The sequence below is a fragment of the Plasmodium relictum genome (genome assembly GCF_900005765.1).
Source record: "Plasmodium relictum strain SGS1 genome assembly, chromosome: 7".
In the NCBI taxonomy this organism is placed as follows: Eukaryota; Apicomplexa; class Aconoidasida; order Haemosporida; family Plasmodiidae; genus Plasmodium; species Plasmodium relictum.
The window spans coordinates 178,862-205,201 of NC_041685.1; the positions used below are offsets into that span (position 1 = coordinate 178,862).

The 26,340-nt window shown below is 18.5% G+C and overlaps 5 protein-coding genes across 5 annotated transcripts; 3 read left to right on the forward strand and 2 right to left on the reverse strand.

Moving 5' to 3' along the window:
• Positions 1-4,780, forward strand: PRELSG_0703000 (conserved Plasmodium protein, unknown function; the record flags this gene model as incomplete). The annotated part of the gene is made up of 3 exons (XM_028675710.1): positions 1-4,452; positions 4,566-4,634; positions 4,718-4,780. The coding sequence occupies 3 exons, from the start codon at positions 1-3 to the stop codon at positions 4,778-4,780; spliced, it is 4,584 nt and encodes a 1,527-aa protein (XP_028532272.1).
• Positions 4,781-5,703: 923 nt separating this feature from the next.
• Positions 5,704-8,787, reverse strand: SEC27 (beta subunit of coatomer complex, putative; the record flags this gene model as incomplete). The annotated part of the gene is made up of 1 exon (XM_028675711.1): positions 5,704-8,787. The coding sequence occupies one exon, from the start codon at positions 8,785-8,787 to the stop codon at positions 5,704-5,706; it is 3,084 nt and encodes a 1,027-aa protein (XP_028532273.1).
• A 3,375-nt stretch (positions 8,788-12,162) lies between these two features.
• On the forward strand, positions 12,163-18,048 carry PRELSG_0703200 (conserved Plasmodium protein, unknown function; the record flags this gene model as incomplete). The annotated part of the gene is made up of 1 exon (XM_028675713.1): positions 12,163-18,048. One exon carries the CDS (start codon positions 12,163-12,165, stop codon positions 18,046-18,048), a length of 5,886 nt encoding a protein of 1,961 aa, XP_028532274.1.
• A 1,041-nt stretch (positions 18,049-19,089) lies between these two features.
• RNaseII (exoribonuclease II, putative) lies at positions 19,090-24,173 on the reverse strand (the record flags this gene model as incomplete). Its single annotated transcript, XM_028675714.1, has 2 exons — positions 19,090-21,661; positions 21,769-24,173. The coding sequence occupies 2 exons, from the start codon at positions 24,171-24,173 to the stop codon at positions 19,090-19,092; spliced, it is 4,977 nt and encodes a 1,658-aa protein (XP_028532275.1).
• Positions 24,174-24,860: 687 nt separating this feature from the next.
• Positions 24,861-26,251, forward strand: VPS46 (vacuolar protein sorting-associated protein 46, putative; the record flags this gene model as incomplete). The annotated part of the gene is made up of 7 exons (XM_028675715.1): positions 24,861-24,911; positions 24,998-25,089; positions 25,226-25,340; positions 25,463-25,576; positions 25,713-25,781; positions 25,891-25,974; positions 26,201-26,251. The coding sequence occupies 7 exons, from the start codon at positions 24,861-24,863 to the stop codon at positions 26,249-26,251; spliced, it is 576 nt and encodes a 191-aa protein (XP_028532276.1).
• Between the last annotated feature and the right edge of the window lie 89 nt (positions 26,252-26,340).

Genomic DNA, 26,340 nt, shown 5'->3' on the forward strand with positions numbered 1-26,340 from the left:
ATGGAAAATTTTTTAAAGGAAAAGAATGCTAATGAAATATCAAAAAATGAGACAAAAAAAAATACTGGAAACAGAAATTTAAAAAATAATGTTAAGCATTTGAGATTAAATGAAAATAAAGATTTAAGCGTTTCAGTTGAAAAGAAAAATATAACTGATAAAAATAATATCGCAAAAAAAAGTAAAATAATAAATGAACAAAAAAATAATATATTAAAAGTTGAAAATTCATCATCGAGCATGAACTCAAAAAGTAAATCCAACGAATATATTAATATGTATAATAAAGCACAATCTATAAATCATGTAATAGGAAAAAAAAAAAATAAGGAAAAACTAAAAAAAAAAAAAAAATTAGTAGAAAATGAATTACAAGAAAAGTTAGATAATAAATATAATGATGCAGATGAAGACATTTCAACAAAAAACGATAGTACTGAAAAAAGCGAAATGGTTGTCAAAGAAAGAGAGAATAATGTTAATGATAATCAAAAACCTGAAAAAGACAATAAACAAATAATTCTAGAATTAAAAAATACGTTGAATATAGTTGACAACTTCAATTCTTCAAATAAAATTGATGGATTAACTTCAGATGAAGTAAAAATTTTAGATAATTGGTATTTTGCAAATAAGTTAAAAATTATAACATGTTTATTTGAATATAAGCCACTACATATAAATTTATTAAATTCATTATATTCTATTCATCCATTTTTTAAAAATAACAAAAGTAAAATTATTATTTATTTAAAATATATGAAAAAGAAATATGAAAATTCATTAAAAGAAGGTAAGAAAAATGAAAAAGAAGAAAAAGAAAAAAATTTAAGTTTAAATTGCAAAAATACAATTTTAAACTTATTAGAAAATAATATCGAAAATTTAAAGCAAAAGGAATATATGGCAAAATTTGTTACACTAATAAAAAATGAAAATAGTTATGCAAAATTAAAACATTATTTCAATTTTCTTTTAGTTTGTCAAATTAATATATATGAAACATTCTCAGAACAAAACGGGATTCTATGTATTAAGTGTATTTTACAGAGAATAGCTAAAAGCAAGCTTATAAAAAAAAATGTTGTTTTAATAATTCACATTTTGAATTTTTTGAAAAAATTAAATATAACAATTGATCACTTAAAAAGTACATTAATTGGAATTCCAATTAATTTTATTGCAAGAAATAAATTAGATGAGCAAAATGGCATGGATTATAGAACTAATGATGAAACAGCTATAAATATCGCTAAGGAATTAATAAATAAATGGAAATTAATAAGGGATAAAACGCTAAATAGTAAAAATGGAGAACAAGTAGATAAAAGTATGAACAAAAATGTAATAACCCAAATCGAAAACAAAATTGAAAAAATTGAAAATAATTTAGAGAAACATAGTAAAAATGGAACAAACGGCATTTATATGGAAAGAAAAAGTAAGAATGAGGTTATTCTTAAAAATATTGTTAATGATAATAATACAAGTAATAATAATAACAAAACTAATAATACAAACATACTCAAAAATATTGAAGATGTTACAAATAATGTTCAATTATCATCCAATTATTCAAAAAGCATTATGAGAAATGATAAAAAATTAATAGATGAAAATAAAGAAAAATCTAAAAATAAAAATTCAACTAAATCTACTGAAAGTAAAAATATTATGTTAGAAATAATAGATACCTTAAATGAAGAATATGAGAAAAAAAAAAAAAGGCATTTAGAATATAAAAAAGCTAAAATTGAAGGCAAAATAAAAAGATTTAGTGCATTAAAAAATAATTCAGAAAATAGTAAAAATGATAATTTATTAGCTGATATAAAGAATATCTCTAAGCTAGATTTTGATAATACGTTAAACAAAAAGATAAAAATAAATGATATAGCTGGTATAAATAATAATTTTAATGATATAAAAAGTAATATACAAAATTACAATTGTAATATTAATGTCATGAATAGAACTTCAAACAATTTTGCACCTTTTGATAAATATAAAATAAAGGAAAATTATACTATTGATAATAATATAAAAAATAAAAGTCCAAATGAACTTGCAAATGAATCCTATAAAAATATTTTGCTTCATCATAATTTAAATAGAAATATACAATCACAAGGAAATATAAGAGATAAAGAAAATTTAATAGATTCTCATGTATATTTAAATAAATATAACACATACGATGTAGATCCTATGAATAGTAATTATTTTAGTAATTCAATTAGTCATAATATAAATAACATAAAAAATAAAAATGATAATGATAATAATTATAAAGCAAATGAAATAAATAATAATCCTTCTAATATTAAGAATGTAAATAACATTGATTATTTAAATAAGCATATTTTATCCAATTCTATATATTATAATATTCATGATAAGATTATAAATTCGGGCAACTGCAAAATAAAATCAGATATTATAACACCTAACAATATTTTAAAAAAAACATCAAATGAAAATTTCAACAGCTTTTCTGTAAATAAAAATGAATATACAACAAAAAATAATTCAGATGAAAATAATTACAATTTTACAAGAGATAAAATTCATGATCAAATGAAGTTTATTAACAAAAAATCAGATAAATATTCTTATAATAAATCATATGAAAACGATAATTTACAAGAAACAAATAAATTAAATGACAAAAATTCCTTTAAAGATCCATTTGAATACTATTCTAATAATCAGAATGATATAAATGGAATTAATCAAATAGAGATAGAAAGTATCACTAAAAAAATCGGTGATTGTAATAAAAATAACATTTCTATTAATAATAATACTTATAGTACGTATAATTCAAGTGAATATTCAAATTATATACAAAACGATGTAAGCTTAAGTATGTATAACAACCCTTTAAATGCATTAAATTATCAAAATACGTTGCAAAATAAAGAAAATAGTTTATTTTTTAATAATAACACAATTTTAAAAGAAAACAGCAAAAACAATATCCAAAATATATATAATAATTCTCCAAATGACATAATAAATGCAAATGAAAAAAATATAAATTATAATAATTTTTATAGTAACATGTATTCTAATAATAGTTTATCTAATTCATTGGATAAAAATACAAGAGAACAAGTAGAAATTAATGATGTAACTCATATTAATAGTCCACCTGACTTTATAAAAAAAAAGGTTGACTCTAATATAATAGAAACTGAAGAAAAGGGAACATGTTTAAATAATATTGATAAAAATTCTACTGACAATAATTTATTTTATAATACCAATGAAAACAATCTTAGAAACTTGAAGGAAGTCAAAGGAAATAAAAGTGAACATGTTATGAGTGTATATGGCAATGATTCCACCAGTTTATATAATTCTAATTTAAATAATCCTAGCTTAGAACTAAATAAATTAATTGATAAGAATGTATACGATGTTAATGATAATTCAATTAAAGTGAAAAATCAGGAATTGCATGAAGATAATATTAAAACAGGTTATTATAACTTTGGAAATAATATAAATACTTCAGATCATTTTTTAAATAAAGAATGCTATAGATTAAATTCTACAGATTTTAAAAATATTAGTAGCAATTTAAAAGATATTTCTGAAAGTAATAGGGAAGAAAACGAAAAAAATAATAAAAAAATATATTTGGAAAATAAAGTTAACAATTATAGCCAATTCAGTGAACAAAAAATTGCTGAATTTAATAATGTAAATATGAAATCAAATAATAATTTTTTAAATACTAAAGAAATGTTGGATAATTCTTTGAACGAAATATTTAAAAACTTTAAAAATCTTGAAAAGATAAAAGTAACTTATGAAATAGCCGTAACAGATAATTATTACCCTTTGAAAATTTATGATGATATTGAAGTAATAAAAAATGATTTAATTATAAATTTCATTTATAATAAATCAGAAACCGTGCATATTTATTTAAATAACAATATATCAGACGTAGAAAAAAATAACTCAGAAAGAATGAAGATATGCAATAATTCACTTTTTGAATTGAACAATTCATGTAGCAATCTAAGAAATACAGAATCTGTTAATGAAAAATGTAATAAAAATGGCATAAATACTTTAAATAATATAAGTAATACAAATAATTTGAATAATCTAAGTGATATAAATAATTTAAATAATAATTTTAATATTTTACCTTTACCTGAATTATTTAATCCACCAAATTTAGATGAATTGAAATTACCATTTATTCCAATTATTTCTAACTTACCATCTTCACCAAATATTATCCCTCCAATATTATTTCCTCCTTACAATACAACAAACGAATACAAAGAACAGGTTGTTAATAACATAAACGGTGTACCTAATACTACTAAGAATTCCACTTTTTGTTCAAATAGTAAATTAAATGAATCTTTTGATGAATTTATTAAAAAATTTGATGAGGACATTCAAAAAATTTTATTAAAAAATACAGATGTAATAATAAAAAAAAAAAAAAAAATTAAATAGCAACAATTGTTTTTTTATTACTCATTTATAATTATTTGTACAACTAATATGTGTATTTTATTTTTTTTTTATTTTAATAGTTAGCTAATTTATTAATGAATAAACCAAATGTTGTAGAAAAAATGTTAAAAGGTCCACAATATATTAACGTAAGTTTTTTTTTATAATATTACAGATTTAATTTAAAGAGCTTTTATAATTTCTTTTTTTTTTTCCCCTTTTTTTTTTATAGGAAGCTTTATCATCACTTGAAGAAGAATTAAAAAATTGGAATAAATCAAATTTAAATTCTTAAAAATAAAATTAAAAAAAAAAAATAATAAAAATTAATAAAGTTTTTTTTTGTTATCTATTTTTTATAACTTTAAGAAATGTTTTATTTTTTTTTTTTATATTTTTTTTTTATAAATGAACGTTTACGCTTGTATATTAATTATAGAATTTTTATTTTTTTATCTTTAATTCATGTTTTTTTGTTATAAGAAGAGAAAAAATAAAATAAAATAAAAATTCTTACTTTTATGATTGTGATTATTTTGTTTAAACATGCATATGTATGTCTTTTTATTTATCACTTTTTTATTTTTAATTTTTTATGTTTTAGCACCCTAAATTTCGTAATACTTTATAAAATTTAAACAATAAATTAAATTTTTAATATAGAAATGTTTAAAAGATATTTTTGTAAGTGTAATTATATTTATAATTAAAGAAAAAACTTCGAAAAAAATATTTATAGTATGATATAATAGAAATTTAAATGAAAAGTAACATTCTCACAAACAACAGATTTAAAACATTTTTCAAAATACAAAAAAATAAACAAAAAATTAATATTTGTTTTTATATAAGAAAATAATTAAATTATGAAAAAAAAAAGAAAAAAAGAAAAAAGTTTAATAAAAAAAAACAAATATATTTACTCAAGTTTCTACATTGAAAAATTTATATATATATATATATAATTCAATATATTCAATATTAATAGACATTCACTTAAAAAAAAAAAAAAAAAAAAAAAAAAACCAATAAAATAAAAAAGTTAAAGATCTAAGAATATATATATTCTTTAAATAATCTTCACATATTAAAAGCTACATATTCTTTGATTTATTTTCTTATAATTTTTATTTATTTTGACTTAAAATGTATCATTGTACTATTATTTTTTTTTTATATCCCCTTTTTATGGTTTTCTTTTTTTTTTTTTTTTTTTATTTAAACATCTTCCATATAATTATTTTCTGTTATATCAAAAATTTCATTTGAGTTTATATAATTCTGATTTAATTTTTCTTTACTTTCTTCTGATTGTATTTTTTCATCATTACTAATTTGTGAGGAATATGAATAATCTACTTTCTTATTTATTTCATTAATCTCATTGGATTCATTGAAAAATGGATTATTTTTATCATTTGAATTAATCATGTCAAAGCTATTAGCATGATCCTGATCCTCCTTTTTAGGAAATTTATCATTATAATTTACATCATACAAATTATTTATTGAAGAATCTGTATTATTAGCACCTAACTCTACTTTGTGTCCAACATATTTATTATCGATATTTTCTTCTAATGAACTTTGTGAAATAAACTTATTTTCATTCATTTGTTTTATATCCAAGCTATATTTTGTATCAAAATCTTGAACATCTTTTTCTAATTCTTCATTAAATTGGTTAAGGAAAATATCTTCTACTTTTTCATAACCTATTTCTTTAATTTCTTCAATTATATTTAAATCAATTAATTTTTTTAAAGTATTATAATTTTTTGTACTTCCTAAAGTTTTTATTTTGTCAAAGATCAATTCACATTGAACTGCTTTTTCATAATCAGGAAAATATTCTGGATTTTCATCAGGTGTTAATAATAAAGTAGGCATATTAGGATTCATTTTTTTTAAATGATCTTTCCATTTTACCAAAACCATCGGTAATAAAGAAGGTTTATATGCTCTTGAGAAAAATGCTGCATATGCAAAATTATTATTGTGTAATAAAATATTTATACACTTGTTTATTTTATGCAATAGAAAATAACATATAAATGCAATATTATATTTTTGATTATTTAAGCACATAACACCCAATTCTTCAATCCCTATTTTATCTCCTAACGTTGATAAAATTATTAATAATGATGAAAAATCGTTAGTTTTTTTATAACAATATATGGCCATAGGTATATCATTATACACTAAAGCAGTATCTCCTAAACTTTTATATTTATTTTGTATAAAAGAATTATTTTCTTTTTTTTCCAATTCTTTTATTATATCTACGCATAATTGTAAATTTCCTATAGATAAAGCTAGTTCAAATTTCTTTTCTGGATCAGTGCAAATATTTAATGCTTTGTTTTTATAACCCATTTTTTCTAAAAACAAACTTAATTTATTGAATAAAGATTCAGGAATTTTTTTTATTACCATATCAGCTGAAATGAAATCTTTATTCATGATGTATTTTTGATATTGTAAATAAGTAATAGGCAAATAAAAACTATAAAAATTATAATTTTTATCAAGTAAAAAAATTCTATCATACTCATATACATATCCGCATATGTATAAATATTTATCAATATATGCATATATATCAATAAATTTTTTTGTGTATATATACAACCTTAAATTATTAGAAATATATAAAAAACTATCATATATCCAAATTCCACTTTCTATAGATTCGTTGATTTCGTTTTCTAGTTCAAAACAGTTTTCTTCTACTTCTACACTTTTTGTATTGTTTTCATTAACATTACTATTATCATTATTTTTATTTAGATTACTTTTCATAGAATTTACATCTGAATTAGAATAACTTAAAATATAAATAGTATCTTCTGTAGATAAAGCCACATAAGTACCTGATTCATTCCAGTATACATTTTTCACATTGATATCTATTTTTTGGATAAGGTTGTAATCATTCCAATCATAAAAGCATATGAAATTATTTGATTTAACTCCTAGTAAATGTCCACCAAATAACTGGGTGATTGTATAAGGGGTTTGAAAAGAATGAGAAGAAGTAAAATCTTTATAAATATTAATTTTATTAGTTTCTTCTTTTATTGCATAATCTCCATTATATGACCAAACAAAAAAGGAACTTTTACCATAGGCTTTATTTCTTAATACTTGAGATGTATAAATGTTAAATTCATGATGACCATTTACACAAATAAATCTTCCACTTGGGTGAAAAGAAACATTTGTTGGATAAAAATCACAGTTTCCTAATTCTTTTTTATTTACTTTATATATATCACCATCATTATAGTCATCACTTACATTTTGCAAATTTATAATGTATATTTCAGTATTCTTTATGTAAATTATCTTATTTTTAAACATTGTAAAAATAGGCTTATCCGATCCAATTTGTATAACTACTAGACCTTCATCATAACCTATACATAAATCATTTTTTGTCTTTTTTGCACACAATGACCAGCACCTGTCCATGTTATAATTTAATGTGGTCTCTAATTTAAACATGGAACTATTCCATATTTTAACATTACAATCTTCTGAAGATGAAATAATTATTGGTAAGTTGCTATGATATATCAAGCATGATATATTTTGTGTGTGACCAGATAATACTTGAATACACTGTTTGGTATGATAATCCCATATACGTATTGTTTTATCGTCACTTCCACTTATTATATAAGAAGTTTCTCCACAAGATGAATAGTCAATACAATTAACCCCTTTTGTATGACCCGTTAAGGTAAAATGTGGTTTTGTAACTACATATGTATTATTTTGAACCCCCCATATTTTGATAGTTTTATCTAAAGATGCTGATGCAAATATATAGGTATCTTTAGGATTAAATTTACACATCATAACATAATGGATATGGTTTTCAAAAGAGCATAGTTTTTCAAAATTATTTTCATAATCATATAATTTTATAGTCATATCATCTGAACTTGTTAAAATGTAAGGAAGAGTTTGATGAACTTCAATATATCTTATATAATCAGTATGATCTTCAAATGTTTTTATTTTTTCAAAAGTATTATAATTATATACCCTTACAGTCATATCATCACCAGCACATATTATCCATTGTTTCTTTTCAATAAACTTAGCACATCTTAATGGGAATAATGATATCTCAATATTCTTAATCGTGTTCTGATTAGCATAATCAAATATAATTAGCTTCCCATTATATAAAGCTGCAAGTATCCACGTTTCTGTTTCGTGAATATCAACACATTTCACTTTACCAATTCGTGAATTTAATTTTTTCTTTATATCTAAATTTAGTGGCATAGTATAGCTTATTAGTAAAAAAAAACAATCAAAAATAAATAATATACAATATTATTAATGCAAAATATTTATAAAATATGAAATGATACTAATATAAAATAGGAATTGTAATATACATAAGTACTAATAAATAATTATATTAATATGGGTAATAATGTATATAAAGTAACAAAAAAAAAAAAAAAATTTACATAATGCTTTTTTTTTTTAATAATTATGTATGATAAAAATTTATCTTTTTTTTTTTTTTTTAATATTATTTATTAATAGATAAAAAAAAAAAAAAAAAGTAATGAAAGGAAATTAAATAAAATAAAATAATAACAATAAAATAAAAGGATTGTAAAATATTTCAAATTTTTTTTTTTTTTTTAAAATGCATAATTTATGTAGGTCATATAAAAAATTAAATAGAAATAGTGTTTTAAATATAAATTTTATTTTAAAATAAGAAAAAAAAAAAATTTATATAAATAAATATCATTAGAAAATTTATATATTAAACATTTTTTTTTAATTATACACAATGCATTGATATACATTATTATTTCATTTTATTTAAAAAAAAATTATGATTTTATCCTTTTATTTAAAAAAAATATAAATATGATCCTATTAAAATAATTTTCAAACAGTGGCAAACAATTAATCAATCTACACTAAACTTTTAAACTGAATATTTATCGTTTTATTTTATTTATTATATATAAGATTGTAATAATTGTAAATAAAATTAGAAGTGTATCATTATTTTTAATTTATATATACACATATATATATAACATTTTAATTTTTTGTCATTACAAAAGATTATACAATTCTTTATATTCAAAAGTGTTAATTTAATTTTATGTATTAATAGTTTTTTATTAAATTTTTTCTGATTTTTTTTTTTTTTTCTCTTTTTAGATTCTTTGTGCTTACATAATATTAAAACTTGTGTTTTACTTTTTTTTATTTAATTAAATTAACTTAGTAACAGATACTTTTAAAAAATAAAAATAATATAAAAGCAAAAAGATAAAATAACAAGTCGCTATAATGAATTATTATTATTTATATAGTGATACTTTAAATAAGTGTACAGTTTATTTTTATAAATTTTAAATAACTTTTCGTTAAAATAAATCTATAAAATAATAAAATTAAATGTTTTAAAAAAAAAGTATGTTCATATGCATACACATTTAACTATCTTTTCTTGCAATTAAAAAAGAAAAAAAAAAAGCAAAAACAAAAACGTTATTTTCTCTAAATTTCAAAAGTAACAATTATATTCAAATGCATTATTTTTTTTTTCTGGGTTATTTGTTTAGTAACTCTTATTTTCAAAAGTGAAATGTACATTTAGAAAATTTAATTTAAAATAACATTAAGTTTTAAATATTTTTTAAAATATGAATATATAATATCTTTAATACAACTCATGTAAATTTAATTTTGTTATAAGGTATTAGTAACTTTAAAGTAATAAATAAGAAATTATTATACAAGAAAGAAATCCATTTATAACTTAAAAATATAGAAGTATTTTATTGATATTTCTGAACCAAGATAAAACATTCTTATATTTTTTTCTTCAATAGTGAAATATATTCTTTCTTATAAAGTATAAAATCAATTGTATTAGTGGATCACCTTGTAAAAATTGCTTTAAAAAATTTAAGAAACATATTAAAACATATGAAGAACAAATAAAAGGGAAAAAATAAAAATAATAAATCATTAAAAATAACAATTTATTATATATTTGTATTAGCTTTCTCATAAAAAAAAAAATAATTTATTAAAAAACTAAATATAAAACTATAAATATTTTATATTTTCTTGGGAATATACAAAAGATTTAATTTGAAAATGCAATGAAAAATTAGAATATTTTCAATTCTAGGTAAAAATTAAAATCAGTAATGTTGTATTGATTTTTGTTTGAAGCAATTTTAAATATATATTCTGCACACTTAGAAAAAAAAAAAAAAAAAGGCTATATGATAATTATAAATTTATTAAAGTATTTTTTGTATCTTGTTTTGAGTATTTCTAAATTCTTCTATTATTTAAAATTTTTTTTTTCATATATTTCTTAAAATTTTAATATATAAAAAAAAATTTCCATTATTAAGAAATATAATTTTGTTAAAAAAAAAAAATATATACATAAGTAACTAATAAGTAAATTAAAAAAAGTAAATTTTTTATTTTAAAAAAGAAAAAAAATTTGCAAATATAGATATAACATTTTGCCGTTTCAATGAAAAAAACCAGACACAGTTAAAATATTTATAAAAATAAAGCAATTCTCCAAAAGATATAGAATAAAATTATAAACAGATTTAAACTTTTATAGTTTTATCTTTTTTGTAATTATTTTTTATGATTATTTTAAGAAATAAAAATAAAAAATATGATAAATGATTATTTTCTATATTATTCCTAATTTAAATATATGATTAATTAATAAAACATATGAGAATTAATTTCAAAAAAATGTTCCAATAATGAAAATGGAACATTTCCATTATATAAAATAAATGACTGCATTATTCAATTAATATTTATTACATTAATTCTAATAATTTAAAAGAGGTGTTTTGTGATAATCACTAGATAATTTTACATAATTACATAAAAAAAAAAAAAAATGAGATATATAACAAAAATAATTGAAATAATTCCAAAAAAATCATAAATAGTTGTAATATTAAAGAAAATAAATATATACATATGTGCAGGGGATAAGAATATATAAAGAAATGAAATAAACTAATTTTGTGTTCATGCACTTTTTAATTTTACTTAGAAACGTAATTTGGAATTTTCATTTATCGTAAATTTTTTTTTTTTTATATATTTAACCACAAAAAAAAAAAAAAAAGATAAGTCAAAAAAAAATTAAATGTACTGCTATAAATTGTACCAATATCTATATTAAATATGTTTTTATTTCCTTTTTCTTTTTCTTTTTCTTTTTCTTTTTCTTTTTCTTTTTCTTTTTCTTTTTCTTTTTCTTTTCCTTTTCCTTTTCCTTTTCCTTTTCCTTTTCCTTTTCCTTTTTTTTTTCTTTTTCTTTGGTGCAAAAAACAAAAACAAATTAGTAAGCTAATTAATTTTTAATATCATATGCTTTTTTTTTTATCTACTTATGAATATAAATTTTCATATATCCCAATTTAAAAATTTTTGAATAATTCTCTTTTTTTTTGTTTTTTTTTTTTTTTTTTATTTTTTCTTTACATAGTAAATAATATTTTTAAGTAATAAATTAAATTGTTGTATATTATTGGGTATCATTAAAATAACAATAATAATAATAATTATATTATTTGAACATGTATAGAATTAATATATGATGATATAGAAATAATTGAAAAAATAATGAAAATTGATGTTAAGGAAAGCTTAATATTTTGGAATTATATAAATGTAAGTAACAATATTAGTAAGAGTGATGAAAAAAAATATGCAGCTTTAGAATTTTTTAAAAATAACACAGAAGGAAAAACTAAGAATCATATTAAAACATATTTTTTTAAATTATTGAATGAAAATTTACAAAAAAGTAATTCTTATTATTTAGTGGAAAATGGTTCTTTAAATAACGAACATTTAGTTTTACAAGTTATTATTAAGCTATTTGTTAACATCCTTTTAAACGTTGAAAAATATATAAATTTTTTATATTGTATTAAGATAATAAATTTTTTTTGTAATTTCTACAATTTCAATTTTTCCATTTATGATGACATAATTAAAAAAATTAATATTATAAAAAGTGTTTTATATTTTAAGTATATAAAAAAAATAGGGAATAATAATATTCAATTAAAATACAATAACATAAATGTGGAAAAAATAAAAAATAAAAATAATAAAAATATAGATATTTTAATATTGTATTCCTTTAAAGAATGTAAAATTTCAAGAATTAAAAATACACATTTTTATAAAGAAGAAAATAATGTAAAAAATGATAACAATTTCTCCACAAAATATAATAATTTAAAATTCAAGATATTACATAATACTAGTAAAATATGTAAAGTTTTAAATATTCTCATTAGAAAAAATATATATATATTTTATAAAAAAGGAAATTTTTTTTGTATAGAAGAAAATTTATTAGTTAAAAGGAGATTATATATGGTAAACGTATTTAAAGTTATTTTTTTTTTAAATGTGATTAATTTTTATGTGCATATTAAAAAAAAATTCTTTTTTTATTATTATATGCATTATTACTATAAAATAAATGATTTGACTCATTTATTTTTTGTATTAATTAAAAAATATTCAATTGATTTTAAATTTTATAGCTTTTACAAAAATTATTTAAAAAAAATACATAAAAAATATTACAAATTTTATTTTTATCAGAAATATTGGATTGATAATAAACCCAAGAAAAAGAAAAAAGAATTTCATTTTGAATCAATTTTAAAAAAAAAAAAAAAAAAGAGTATATATGACCAAGAAATTTTTCATCATTTTGCAAAATTATCTTTAGAGAGTGTTATAAATATAGTAAAACATTTTATAACTAAAAAAAATAAAAAAAAAAAAAACAAAAATGATAAGCATGAAAAAAAAATTAAAAATAAAGAGTTTTTAATAAAGAACAAAATTATTAAAAATGGTTATATTGATAAAGTAGGTGAAGGTAACATGAATAATAAAAACAGAGAATATGATAAAAAACATAAATATTGTATAAATATTGAGAACAATGAAACTAACAAGAGTGATATGGAAGATCAAAATGGAGATACCAATAAAGAACATAAATATTATATAGAAGGAAAAAACAATAATAATAATAATTATTGTGGTAATAATGATAGTAATAATAATAATAATAATAATAATAATAATAATAATAATAATAATAATAATAATAATAATAATAATAATAATAATAATAATGATAATAATAATAACGATGATGATGATGATGATAATAATAATAATAATGATAATAATAACATTACAAATAATATTAATGATAAAAATAATATAAGTAATTATAGTAATGACGATGAAAAATGCAAAAATAATGGAGATTCTGATAAAAAAAAAAAAAAATTTAAAATGATGAATAATTTATTAAAAAACCTTTCCTTAATGTCATTTAATACAGGTTTATTAGAATATAAAATATTTGGGATATGCATATATCAAAATCCTCCATTTATTTCTAACAGGCTTTTACATATTCCATTTGCTTTAAAGAAAACTAATGCAGATATAATAGCTTTACAAGAGGTATATGATGAAAAACACGTAGAATATCTTAAAAATAATTTAAAACCTAATTATCCATTTTGTGCAAGAGATAATTATTGTAGTGATATATTTAAAGTAAAATTTAATAATAATGAAAATTGTAATAATATAAACAGAAAGAATAATAAAAAAGAACATAACTACAAAAAAAAAAAATATTTTGCTTTACACCATGGTTTATTAGTTTTTAGTAAATATCCAATTATTTATTCTTACTTTCATAGTTTTGAACATGTGACTTATTTAGAAAATTTATTTGGGACTAAAGGTTTTTTAGAAGTAATAATTGATGTTCCCTTTTTTAGTTATGTTACTTTAGTTAATATGCATTTAGCTAGTGGTGCAGCAGATACTGAATCTAAATATATTGAAAAAGTAAGAGATTTTGAAATAAAACAAATTATGAAAATAGCTAGAAATGCCGAAAAAAGAAATACAATTCCAATAATTATTGGAGATTTAAATGCAGCACCAAATTTGTGCCCAAATAATTATTCTTCTTTTATTAATAGAGGATGGAAAGATGCATGGTTATATGCAAGAAATGTTAAAAAAAAGAAAACAAAACAATTGATAGAACAAACTTTATCATCACAATTGCAAAGGCAAAATAGAGGATGCATTTCTCCCAATATTTATAATTCATATAGTGAATTATTTTCCAATGATAATAAAGATTCACATTATAATTTTTTCATAAAAACTGATAATCATATTGATTCTCAGAATAAAAAAAGTATCTACCATGAAATGTTAATGAAAGATAGCAAAGATAGCAAAGATAGCAAAACAGATGAGGGTGCTAACAATAACTGTTTCTATTTTTCCTCCCAAGGTAAAAGAAATAGTAATAATAAAAATAGTAGTGGGGTTTTTTATACAAGTTCAAGTAAAATTTTATGTGATCATTGTAAAAATTCCGAATGCTATCTTAAAAATAAACAACATATGAAAACTGATAAATATATTTTTGAAAAAAGTAATTTTTATTGCCCTTCTAATTTCATGTACACAAAAAAGGATATAGAAACTAATAATGCAGAAACTTATACAAATAAATCAAACACTGTTTGTAATAATGAAGAAATAAATCACATAAGGAAAAATAGAAATTTCTTATACAATAAAAGGTATAATAGTAGTTACTCTATATTTTATTATAAAAAATTGAAGCATTGTAAAAACGATTCTTCTTCGTTAAATATGAAGTTATATTTTAATAAAAAAATAACAACAAAAAAAATGTTAAGGAAAAAAAAAATTTCCTTTTACTATTTTAGTAACAAAAAAATAATTTTAAAGAATAAGAATATTACAAATCTAAAGAAAAATCACAAAAAATATAATAGTGAAAGTTATGAAAATAATAAAAGTTACTATATAAATAACGAAAATATCTTATTTAAAGAAAATAATTATAGTAACTCTTCCAGTATTTTCCATTATGATTTTTCTAAGAATAATAATGCTTCCAGTTGCTTCATTTCAGATAATACAAATAATGTAAATAAAAAAAATAAATACCTAATTGTAAAATCAAAAAGAAAACAAAATTATTTCTTTAATTACATAATCAATAAAAATAACTCTACTGATATAAACAGTTATCATAATTTGGGTAATATATATAATTATAACAAGACAAATGATCATAGAAATATAATAAATGAAGAAAGTCTTAATTCCTCAATTATTAACCCAGAGAATCAAAATATCCTAATACAAAATAAATTAGAAAGTTGTTCTACATGTGATGTTATGAAATATGAGGATAGATTTAAGAAAAATGGTATTTACACTAAACTTAATTTGTTCAATAAGGAAAAGCAAATTTCAAATGATATGAATAATTACAAAAATTTAGAAAATTACATGAAAGATAATGTTTTAAAAAGCATTCAGGAAAATGATAACGATAATAATTTATATTCAAGTGATATGTCAAGTGAGAGTAATCATTCTTATACTGATTTGTATGACGATGATGAAATTGATGTAAGTGATAGGAGTTCACGTACTTCAAATAATACAAATAGCAAAACATATTATGAGACAGAATTAGAAAAAGAAGAAACTTATAAGAATAAAGACAATGATCATATAAAAAATAAAAATAAGAGTAATGATACATTACACAGTAAAATATATATTAAAAATGAAGTTAAAAAGAATTTAAGTTGTAACTTAAAAGATGATATGATATTTATTGAAACAAATAGAAAGAACAATAATGAATTTATAGAAAATTCTGATTATAATAATGTTACAAACATACATATTGCTAAAAGCAATATTATTACTAGTAACTCTTTAAAGTTACAAAAAAGTATGAGTTATTGTAAAATGTTTTTATGCAATGATGATCAAAAAGAATTGAATAATACGAATATAAATTATGAGTATGCAAAAGAAGTAAAAAAAAAAAAAAGGTTTTTCAATTTATTTTTATTAAAACTTGTAAAAAAGAAAACAGAAAAAAGAGAAATTAATTTAACCAATGAGATAGAAGACAACAAAAAAGATGCATTTGTTAATTTAGATAATAATAAAAAAAATATAATGAATAAATTATCAAAAAAAATAAAACAAATGAAAAAAAAATTTTTATATAATATTTTGAGAAATTATGAACAGTATGATAATAAAAATGAAAAAATATTAGAAATTAAGGATGAACAAAAATATAGTGAAAGAAAAAATGAAGATAAAGAATCATATACTACTAATGAAAGAAAATATAATAGTTTTCTAGAAGATACGAAAGAAAATAAAAATACTATTTTTCAAGAAATTAATTATTCAAATAAATTAAGTAATGATGATTATAATAAAATTTTAAATAATAATTTAAAAGAATATAACAGAAAAAATTCTAATCAAGAAGAATTTTGGGATGTTAAAAAGGGGTGTGATCATAAGAATCAAGAGGTATTTAAAAAATCTTTCACTGAATCCATTAAAAATTCGAAGTATAAAACAAAAAATACACAAAAAAAAGAATTTCATATTGGTAAAAATATTTATAAAAATGGATTGAGTGAAGAATGTGATTTTATGTTAAAAAAAGAGGAAAGTAACCTTAATATAGAAAATGATTTTATGAAAGAAGACATTTATATTGAGTCAAAAAATAGTAAAGTAAAAGAAGGTTTTTTTAGAAAAAGTGAATATTTTTCAATGAAGAAAAAAGAAAAAAAAAGAAGATATATATTTAGAAAAAAAGAAAAAGTAGATGAGGACTTTCTTAAAGAAAATAAAAAGAAAGAAAAAAATATAGAAGAAACAAGTAACAAAAAAAATAAAAGAAAAGAGAGTAATTCTTATAAAGAAAAAAAATGCAGCATTTTAAAAAGAGGAATATACCGAAATAGCTTTTATAAAAATAAAAATTTCATAAATAGTAAAAGTTTATATATGCAAAAAGAAGAAAAAACTTCTAGTGATGAATTTACATGGGATCCTTTAAATCCCCTCAATGTAATTGGGCCCCATTCTAGATGCAACGGTTTAAGATGCGATTATATATTTTTCCCACCTATTAATTATAAAAAAGTAAAAAGTAATAAACACAGTAAAGAAAATATTGAATATGAAGAAAATATTAAAAATAGACAAAATGATGAAAATAAAGTAAAAAAGGAAGATATATTAACTCATGGATCTATTAGTAATAGTGATGATGATAAAGAATGTTCTGGCTGTTTGAACAAATCACTTAATAATAAGGTAAGTATTGATGAATCACTTAATTTTAAAGATTATAGTGACCTAAAAATTTTAAAATATTATTATATTAAAAGTGCAAAAATATTATTTAATGAACCGCTAGTAATGGTTGATTCCTATAAAAATTTAAAAAATTTTAATTGTTGTTATTCCTTGTGCATGAAAATAAATAATGTTAATTTTGTTACTATGTCAGATCATTATGCTATTAAAATTGATTTAAGACTAAAAAAACACTTTAATTCTGAAAAATAATTGTAACACAATAACCTTTTATACTCATCAAATTCTGTAAATATATATATATATATTTAAACTTTTAATAGTATAGTCTTCATATATGATATATATTTTATCATTTTATTTTTTTTCAATTTTGTATGCATAATTATTTCACATATTTTAATTTTTTTATGTACACAATTTTTTCTAATAAATACATTTTTTTTTTTTTTGGCCAATCCTTGTTTTAAATATATTTTGCATAGTTTGAATTAATTACATAATTCATTTCATTTAATATATTTATTTAAATTAAAAAACTATTAAGTTTGAGTATTGTAGTTTTTTTTTTTTTTTAAGTGTTCTTTAATATGTTTTTGATTTTTCTTCTTTTTCTTCCTTTTTTTATGTAATCCTAGTAAAAAATATTTTTTTTATAAAGCCTAAATTATGTAAAAGTATATACAATTTTTTCTGTTTTCTTTTTTTGTAATTTTAAGCCAGGAAAAAAAAAAATTATATATATATTAATAAGATTATGCATATGCATATCATTTTTTTTTTTTTTTTTATTATTATTTTTATTCTTTATTTTATAGAAAATTTATTTTAAATTATTTGAATAAATAATATATATAGAGTTAAAATTAAAAAAAAAAAAAATTTAAATATTTTTAAAGAAAATAAAAAATTCCAAATTAAAATATAAAAAAAGACATAATTTATAAGGTATAGATTAAATCATAAAAATATATTAATTTTAAAATTATAAATTAAATGTACTAAAAGAAAATTAAAAATACTCAAATGATTATAATTATGTTATAATCACATATTTATAATATTTTAATTAAAATCATAAAAAAGATAAATAATAGTACACATAAAAAAAAAAAAATAAAATAAAATAAATAAATAAATAAAATAACAAAGTAAGAATATTAATAAAATAAAAGATACAATTATAAATAAAATATTATAATATTGGCAAATATATATAAAAGGAAATTTTTTTTTACTTTAATACTTAATTTATAAAATTTATTTAAAATAAGTTGAAAATATATATATATTTTAAAAAAGACTCAATGTCCACATTTGAGAACCTGGTATAATAAAAATTTTAATTTTTTGAAATCTGCTAACTTTTTCATATTTATTACAGTATTTATATTTCATATTTTTATCATATATATATTCTTTAAAATAATTTTGATTATTTTTGTTTATAATATAATCATTTATATGTTCATTTAAATATTCTTCATCTAAGTCTTTTTCATTTATACCTTTTTCACTTATATCTTCATTTGTATCTACTAAAATATTTTCTTCATTTATATTTTCATTATTTATATTTTCTTTAAACATATCCTGTTCATGAGCATCTTTGTTTTTTTTGATAAAAACATCGTGAATATATAAATCATCATAAATTTTTTGAAATTTTTTTTTATGTTCTAATTCTAATATTTTGTATTTTACTTCTAATTTCAATTCATTTATAATTTTAAAAATATTACAAAGATATTCATTCATTTTTTTCTCATGTTCTGAATTTAAATCTTCATTTTTTTCCTTTTCATATGATAAATAATTTTCAAAAGTTTCATTTATATTGTAATAATTCATATTTATTTTATATAATATGTCTTTTGCTATATTATAAATAAATGTGCATTCATTATAAGATAATAAAATAAATTCAAATTGCAAATTTAATAGATTATCACTCATTGATTTTTCTGTTTCCAGTAATGGTACGTAAAAAACAATTGCATTTTTTAGTTTACCATTCTCATTAGAATTTTTTTTAAGTTTTGATTTAAAATTTTCTTCGTTATTATTATTCAAATTTTTGTAATCACTTTTATCTATATCACTAAACAAACGTATATCATTATAATTAATATTCCTACTATCTACTAAGTTGTCCGTTATATGAATGCTTTTAGAAGAATCCAATGTAAAGCAAGTGTAAATAATATTATTTATATCAGTACATTCATTTTCATTCACATATATGTAGTTATCTTTTAATATATTAAGACAGATGTTTTCTTTTATACTTTTTGTAATAATTATTTCTTGAATATAAGCTTCAGTTAAAAAACATACACTTCCTCTATTTAAGTAAAAGTATTTTTTAACTGGTTTACAATTTTCTGTTTTTATATTCTTATTATTTATTAAATAATTTGTTTTCTCTATTTTTTTCTCTTTTTTTTCGCATATTACATTTTTATGTATATCACACTTTTCATTTTTATTAAGTATTTTTATTTTTCCTGTACTCATTTCGATTTTTTCATTTTTGCATATTTTGTTTTCCTTTTTATTAATTGTTTGGTCCTCTTCATTTAATTTATGTACTTCATTCTTTAATTTTGTTTTCTTCTTTTTTTTTAATGTACATTTATACAAATCATTTAAGTATACTAAATATTTATTTAAAAAGAAATTTTTCATATGAATTTGAGCTTCGTCTGTTTTTCTCTTTTGATAATTGCAATGATCACATATTTTCTTTAACTCTTCATAATTATAACATATCTTTTCATTTTCAATAATGTTGTTTAAAATTCTATGAATAACAATATCAATATATCTTCTTATAGGAGATGTAAAATGAATATATTTATTTAACAGTAAACCAAAATGATCAGAATTATTTTTATTTTCCTCTGTAGGAATGTAAATAGCCTCTTTATAGTATTTTAGAATATTATAATGAAGGCATAACAATTGATTTTCATTTAATATTTTTTCACATACTAAAAGAATATCATTAATACTATTTTCATTTATATTAATAATGTTGTTAATCTTATTATAAGTATTATAGTCAATTATTTTTAAAAAGTTCTTCTTTATTTCTTCACTTGTATCTTGGTGAACTCTTAATATACCTAATGTGTTATTATAAGAAATTTTATTAGCCACTAAGAAGTTGGTTAAAATCATCATTTCTTCGATTAACATATGACTTTTTTTTTTATAATCGAATGTTTCCATATTCACATTTCTAATATTTGTTTCATTTAATAAATTTTTGTATTTTTCGCTTTCTAGAAATTTTTCAAGAGATATTTTTGTAGTACTTGAAGATAGCATATATTCCTTTGTTATTTCTTCTATGCTCATAGGAATGACTTTTTTTTCATCATTCTTATTATTTGTATTATTAAAAGAAAATAATAAAGAATATTTTTGATAAATATTTTTTCTTCTCGTTTTTTCTTTCAGCATTTTTGATAATAAATATAATCTAAATATATCGCTTCCTATTTTAATTGACAGGTTATACTTTTTACAAAGTTCTTGAAAGTCATTAACAAAATGATTTAAATGTAAATGACCATTAATTAATAGTTTCTCTTCTTGTTCTTTAACAGTTTCATTATTTTGTTTTATCTTAAAATAAATATCATCAAGAAAATCTTCAACAATGTCATAATTTAATTTATAGTGGCTTTTAATTAAGCATTTCTTTATTTCTACATTCTCTAAATTTCCATTTTCAGTTAAATTATACGGGTTACTTATATCGTCTAAGTAAAAGAAAATAGAAAAAGAAAGTTTTTCACTTTTTGTATTCAATGAGCAAATTTCTTCACTTAAGATGGATGGTAGCATATGAATAACTCTAAAAAAAAAAAAAAAAAATTAAAATAAAAATAAATAGAAAAATAAAAATGATAAATGTAAAAATATAATTTTTTCAATTTTAAAGTATGTATAAAAACTACTTACAAGAAATCCATATATATTGTGTTGCAAATTTTTGATGCTATATTATCATAGTAAGAATTAGGGGAAACAAAAAATGAAACATCAGAAATATGTATTCCTATTTTATATTGAAATTTACTTGTTAAATTATTTTTATTCTTAATAAATTCAATAGACAAGGCATCATCTAAATCTTTTGCATTTAGGGGGTCAATTGTAAATATATCTAAATGTGTTATTATGTCCCTATTTTTTAAAAAGCATTTTATCATATATTTTTCTAAACTTTTATTTTTTTCTTGAATATTTTTTAAATAATCTATTTTTTTGTCATATTGCTCAATATTATCTACAATTTTCTTGTTTCTATTATCTAGCAATAATGCATTCTTTTTACGTTTAATAAAATTACTAATAATTCTTTCATTTACTGTTATTCTTGAATTTAAATAGAGCATATCACTTTCATTATATATATGAAAATTAATTTTATAGAAGTGTAATAGTAAATATATAATACCAAAAAAATTTTTTTCATTTCCTAATATTTTACTAATGTTTCCTAAAGGATTAATTTCATTTTGTTTCCATTCCTTAAATTTCACTAAAACACATAAATTTATCTTTTTTTTCTTTATATGATATAATATTTTATTTATTATAGAATTTGAAGAGTTATATATAAAACAAGGAAGCCTAGGATCGTTAGGTTGTATTTTTGCAAAAAAATATTCATTCTCATTCTCATTTTCAGTTTTTGTTAATTCTTTTTCTTTTTTTAATACTATTATATCATCCTTTTTAACAAAATTTTCATTTATTTTATTTATTTTTTCATTATTATTGTTTTTAATTTCACTATAATAATTTTTACTATAAATACAATTTACATTTTTCAATTTATTTGTTTTTTCTTTCTTTCCAAAATTGTTATTTATTTTTTCTTTAACATTTAAATAGTTCAAAATACCAACAATTTCTAAATTTCTTCTTTCAACAATATTAACAACTCGACAGAATTTTTCATTTTCATCTTCATTTTCGTTTATATGTTTATTTAATGCTTCATTTTCATTTTCCTTACTTTCAACTTGTCTAATTTTTCTTCTAGCTGTATATGCATAAACTATATCGTTATTTAATGCTCTATTCCTACTAATATAACCGTACACAAAATAAAAACTACTTTTAGAAGAAGGTGATGATTCTTCATTTACAACAAAACATTTGCTAGTATCAAAAGGAGAAACATATAAAACTCCTTTAAACAATTTATTTTTTAAGTCTTTTGTTGTTTTCTGTAACTGCAGTAAATTGTCTATTTTTTCATTATCCCAATATTTTTCATATTCAACAAGTATATAATTTTTATCAACTATTTCATTATTAATATGTGAAATCTTATTATTTCCTATATTGAAGTTTTTTAATTCATCTGAATAATCACCATAACGTTTTTTATCTTTTTCTATGTTTTTAATTAATTTTTTTTTATTATTTAAATCATGTATGTTTATTATAGAGTTTTTATTATAAATATTATTTTCATCAACACTGTTAAAATTATCCTTATTTTTATCAATTAAATTTTTTTCTTTTTCTTTTTCTTTTTCTTTTTTTTCATCTTCTTCTTCTTCTTCTTCTTCCTCTTCTTCTTCTTCTTCTTCTTCTTCTTCTTCTTCTTCTTCTTCTTCTTCTTTCTTTTTTTCTTCTTCTTTTTTCTTTTTTATAAATGTGTTTTTAAAAATTTCATTTTTTATATAGCTATTTGATTTTTCATCTTTTTTTAAAATTCTATTTTTTTTTATATGCTCATCTTTCACTTTTAAATACATATCTTTTCTTTTTAAATATTTATTTTTTTCCTTCAAATATTTTTCATTTTTTGCAATTTTATTGTAATTATTTTTATTTTTATCTTTTTTTAAAGAATCATTTTGTTCTTTAAAATACTTATATTTTTCTTCATTTACTTCTTCCTTTATTTTTTTTTCTTGATATTCGTTGTCTTTTTGAAAAGCATAATCATAATCTACTTTTTTTTCATTATCCTTTTTAATAAAATAGTTTTTTTTTAATTTTTCTTCTCTATTTTCTTTTCCGAATACAATACTATTAATAGAATTCTTATTTAATTTTATTTCATCACTGATATTTGCTATAACAACATTCTTTGCATTATTGTTTATACCTTTTTGTTTTATTTTATTAAAAATTTCTTCATAAAAATGTTTTTCGTCTTTATTAATAGTATATTGTAAATTGGTATTCTTATTTGTTTCAATTATATTTATACTCAAAGATTCTTCATGATTTTCCGTTTTCTCTTTATTCTCTTTTTCTAATCTAAGTCTTCTTATAATTTTAATATTATTATATATTTTCGTATAAAAACAATATCTTCTGATATTATTAAAAAAAAACATGTTATATTTATTATTCTCTCATAAATTTATCATTAATATTTCATTTTCTTTTTATAATATAATTACATAATTTTACTTTAATTCTTTTTCTTTTAATTTTAAATTTATATATATTTAGGTAAATATACCCATATATATGTTTACATAAAATTTAAAATATATTTTTTAAAAATATAGTAAAATTTAAAAAATAAATTTTTTTTTAAATGAAAAATAAGATTATGTATATAAATATATAAAACAAAATTAAAAATATTTAAAAAAAAAAAAAATAATACACTTAAAAATTAATATTTAAATTATAAATGCTTTATTTTTCTTTTTTCAAGCAAAAATCTGTTCTATTTTAAAGTGGATAATCTCTTTTTTTTTTTTTAGATTAATATTTTTTTTTATTTTACATTTCAGTTTTTTTTTTTTACACCTTGTATATGTATAAAAATCTAACAATTTTTTTCCATAAAGAAATTTTTTAATATTCTTTTACTTTAAAAATTAAATATTTAAAAAAAGAAAAAAAAAAATTCAATGGAAAATTTTTTACAATAAATTTTCATATAAAAAAAAATGTTAAAAATTCTTTCATTTAGATTAAATCGATTTTTTTTAGTTATTTCTTTAAACATTTAATGTGATTTTAAACAGTTTTCTCTATTTTTATTTTTTTTAATAACGATGGGTAATAAAATGTCTACAGAAGATCATATTTTTCGTTTGAAGTTGAAAACAAAAGAATTAGTAAAAATTTATTAAAAAAATGGAAAAATTAATTTTTTTTGTGTATTTTATTTTTTTTTTTTTATCTTAAACTGTTTTAATTTTAGGAAAAATTATCTAATAGATCTGAATTGGAAGAAAAGAAGTTAATATCAGACGTAAAAAAAGCAATACAATCAGGGAAAATTGATATAGCAAGGTAAGATAAAATAACTATAATTTTATGAGTAATTTGATTAAATAGAACAAAGTATTTGTTGAATCTTTTCTTTTATAATATTATTTTTTAGAAATATCCTTTATAATGCATAATAATATTTTATGTTTTTTTTTAGGTTGTATGCAGAAAAATGCATAAGAAAAAAAAATGAAAAAATTAATTATTTGAATTTAAGTAACAAAATTGACGTGCTTGTATCAAGATTAGAGAGCGCTTATAGATGCTCATCGGTTAATATACAACTATTTTAAAATAAAAAAATTAAATAAAAATATTATTAGATGTAGTTATTTTATATAAATATATATATATATATATTGTTTATTCTTATTCATATATTAAATTTTTGCAGCTAGTTAAAGATGTTAGTACAATGATTCCATTAATACAGAAAATAAATTCAGAGACAAATGCACTTAAAATAGGAAATGATGTTACTAAATTAGAAAACATTTTTGATGAAATTGTACTATCAATAAGGCCAAAAAAAAAATATATATATATATATAAAGAAAAAAAATAATTAAATTTGTTAATAGTCCCATACCTTTATATATACTTATGTTTTTATAAATGTATTTTTATATATTAACTTTTTATAGAGTATTAGTTCGGATTTAATAAACGATACTGTTCAGACATCTGCTGCTATTAGCGCTCCAACTGAAGAAGTAATAACATAAATAAAAAAAAAAAATAGTAAAAGAATATTTCATCAAGTTCAATTTACTTATTTTTTTATTCTATTTTTTATTTTTTTGCTTTATTTTTTTTTAATAGATTGATGAGTTAATATCAAAAATTGCTGAAGAACATGCTATTAAATTAGATGGACAATTAGGCCCTGTTAATGCTATTGATAAGGTAAGAGAATTGAAAGTTTCAAAAAAAAAAAAAAAAAGTAAATATTTACCTTAAAATTATTAATGAAAATTTACAATTGTTTTTAAAATAAAAAAAAAAAAATCTAAAATACATATATATGTAATTAAAAAAGTAAAATGAAATTATATATATACAGTTAGTATACTTTAAAAAATAGTTGATGTTGTGAATACATAATATATAAATTTTTCTTTTTTCTTTATAGCACTTAAAAGAAATATCTAATATGAGTGAAAGAATAAAAAATTTAAAATAATATAAAAGTGTTGATATATTTTATACATATTTATTTGTTATTTTATTCTTATTTTTATTATTATTATTATTTCTTCATGCTTCAAAACA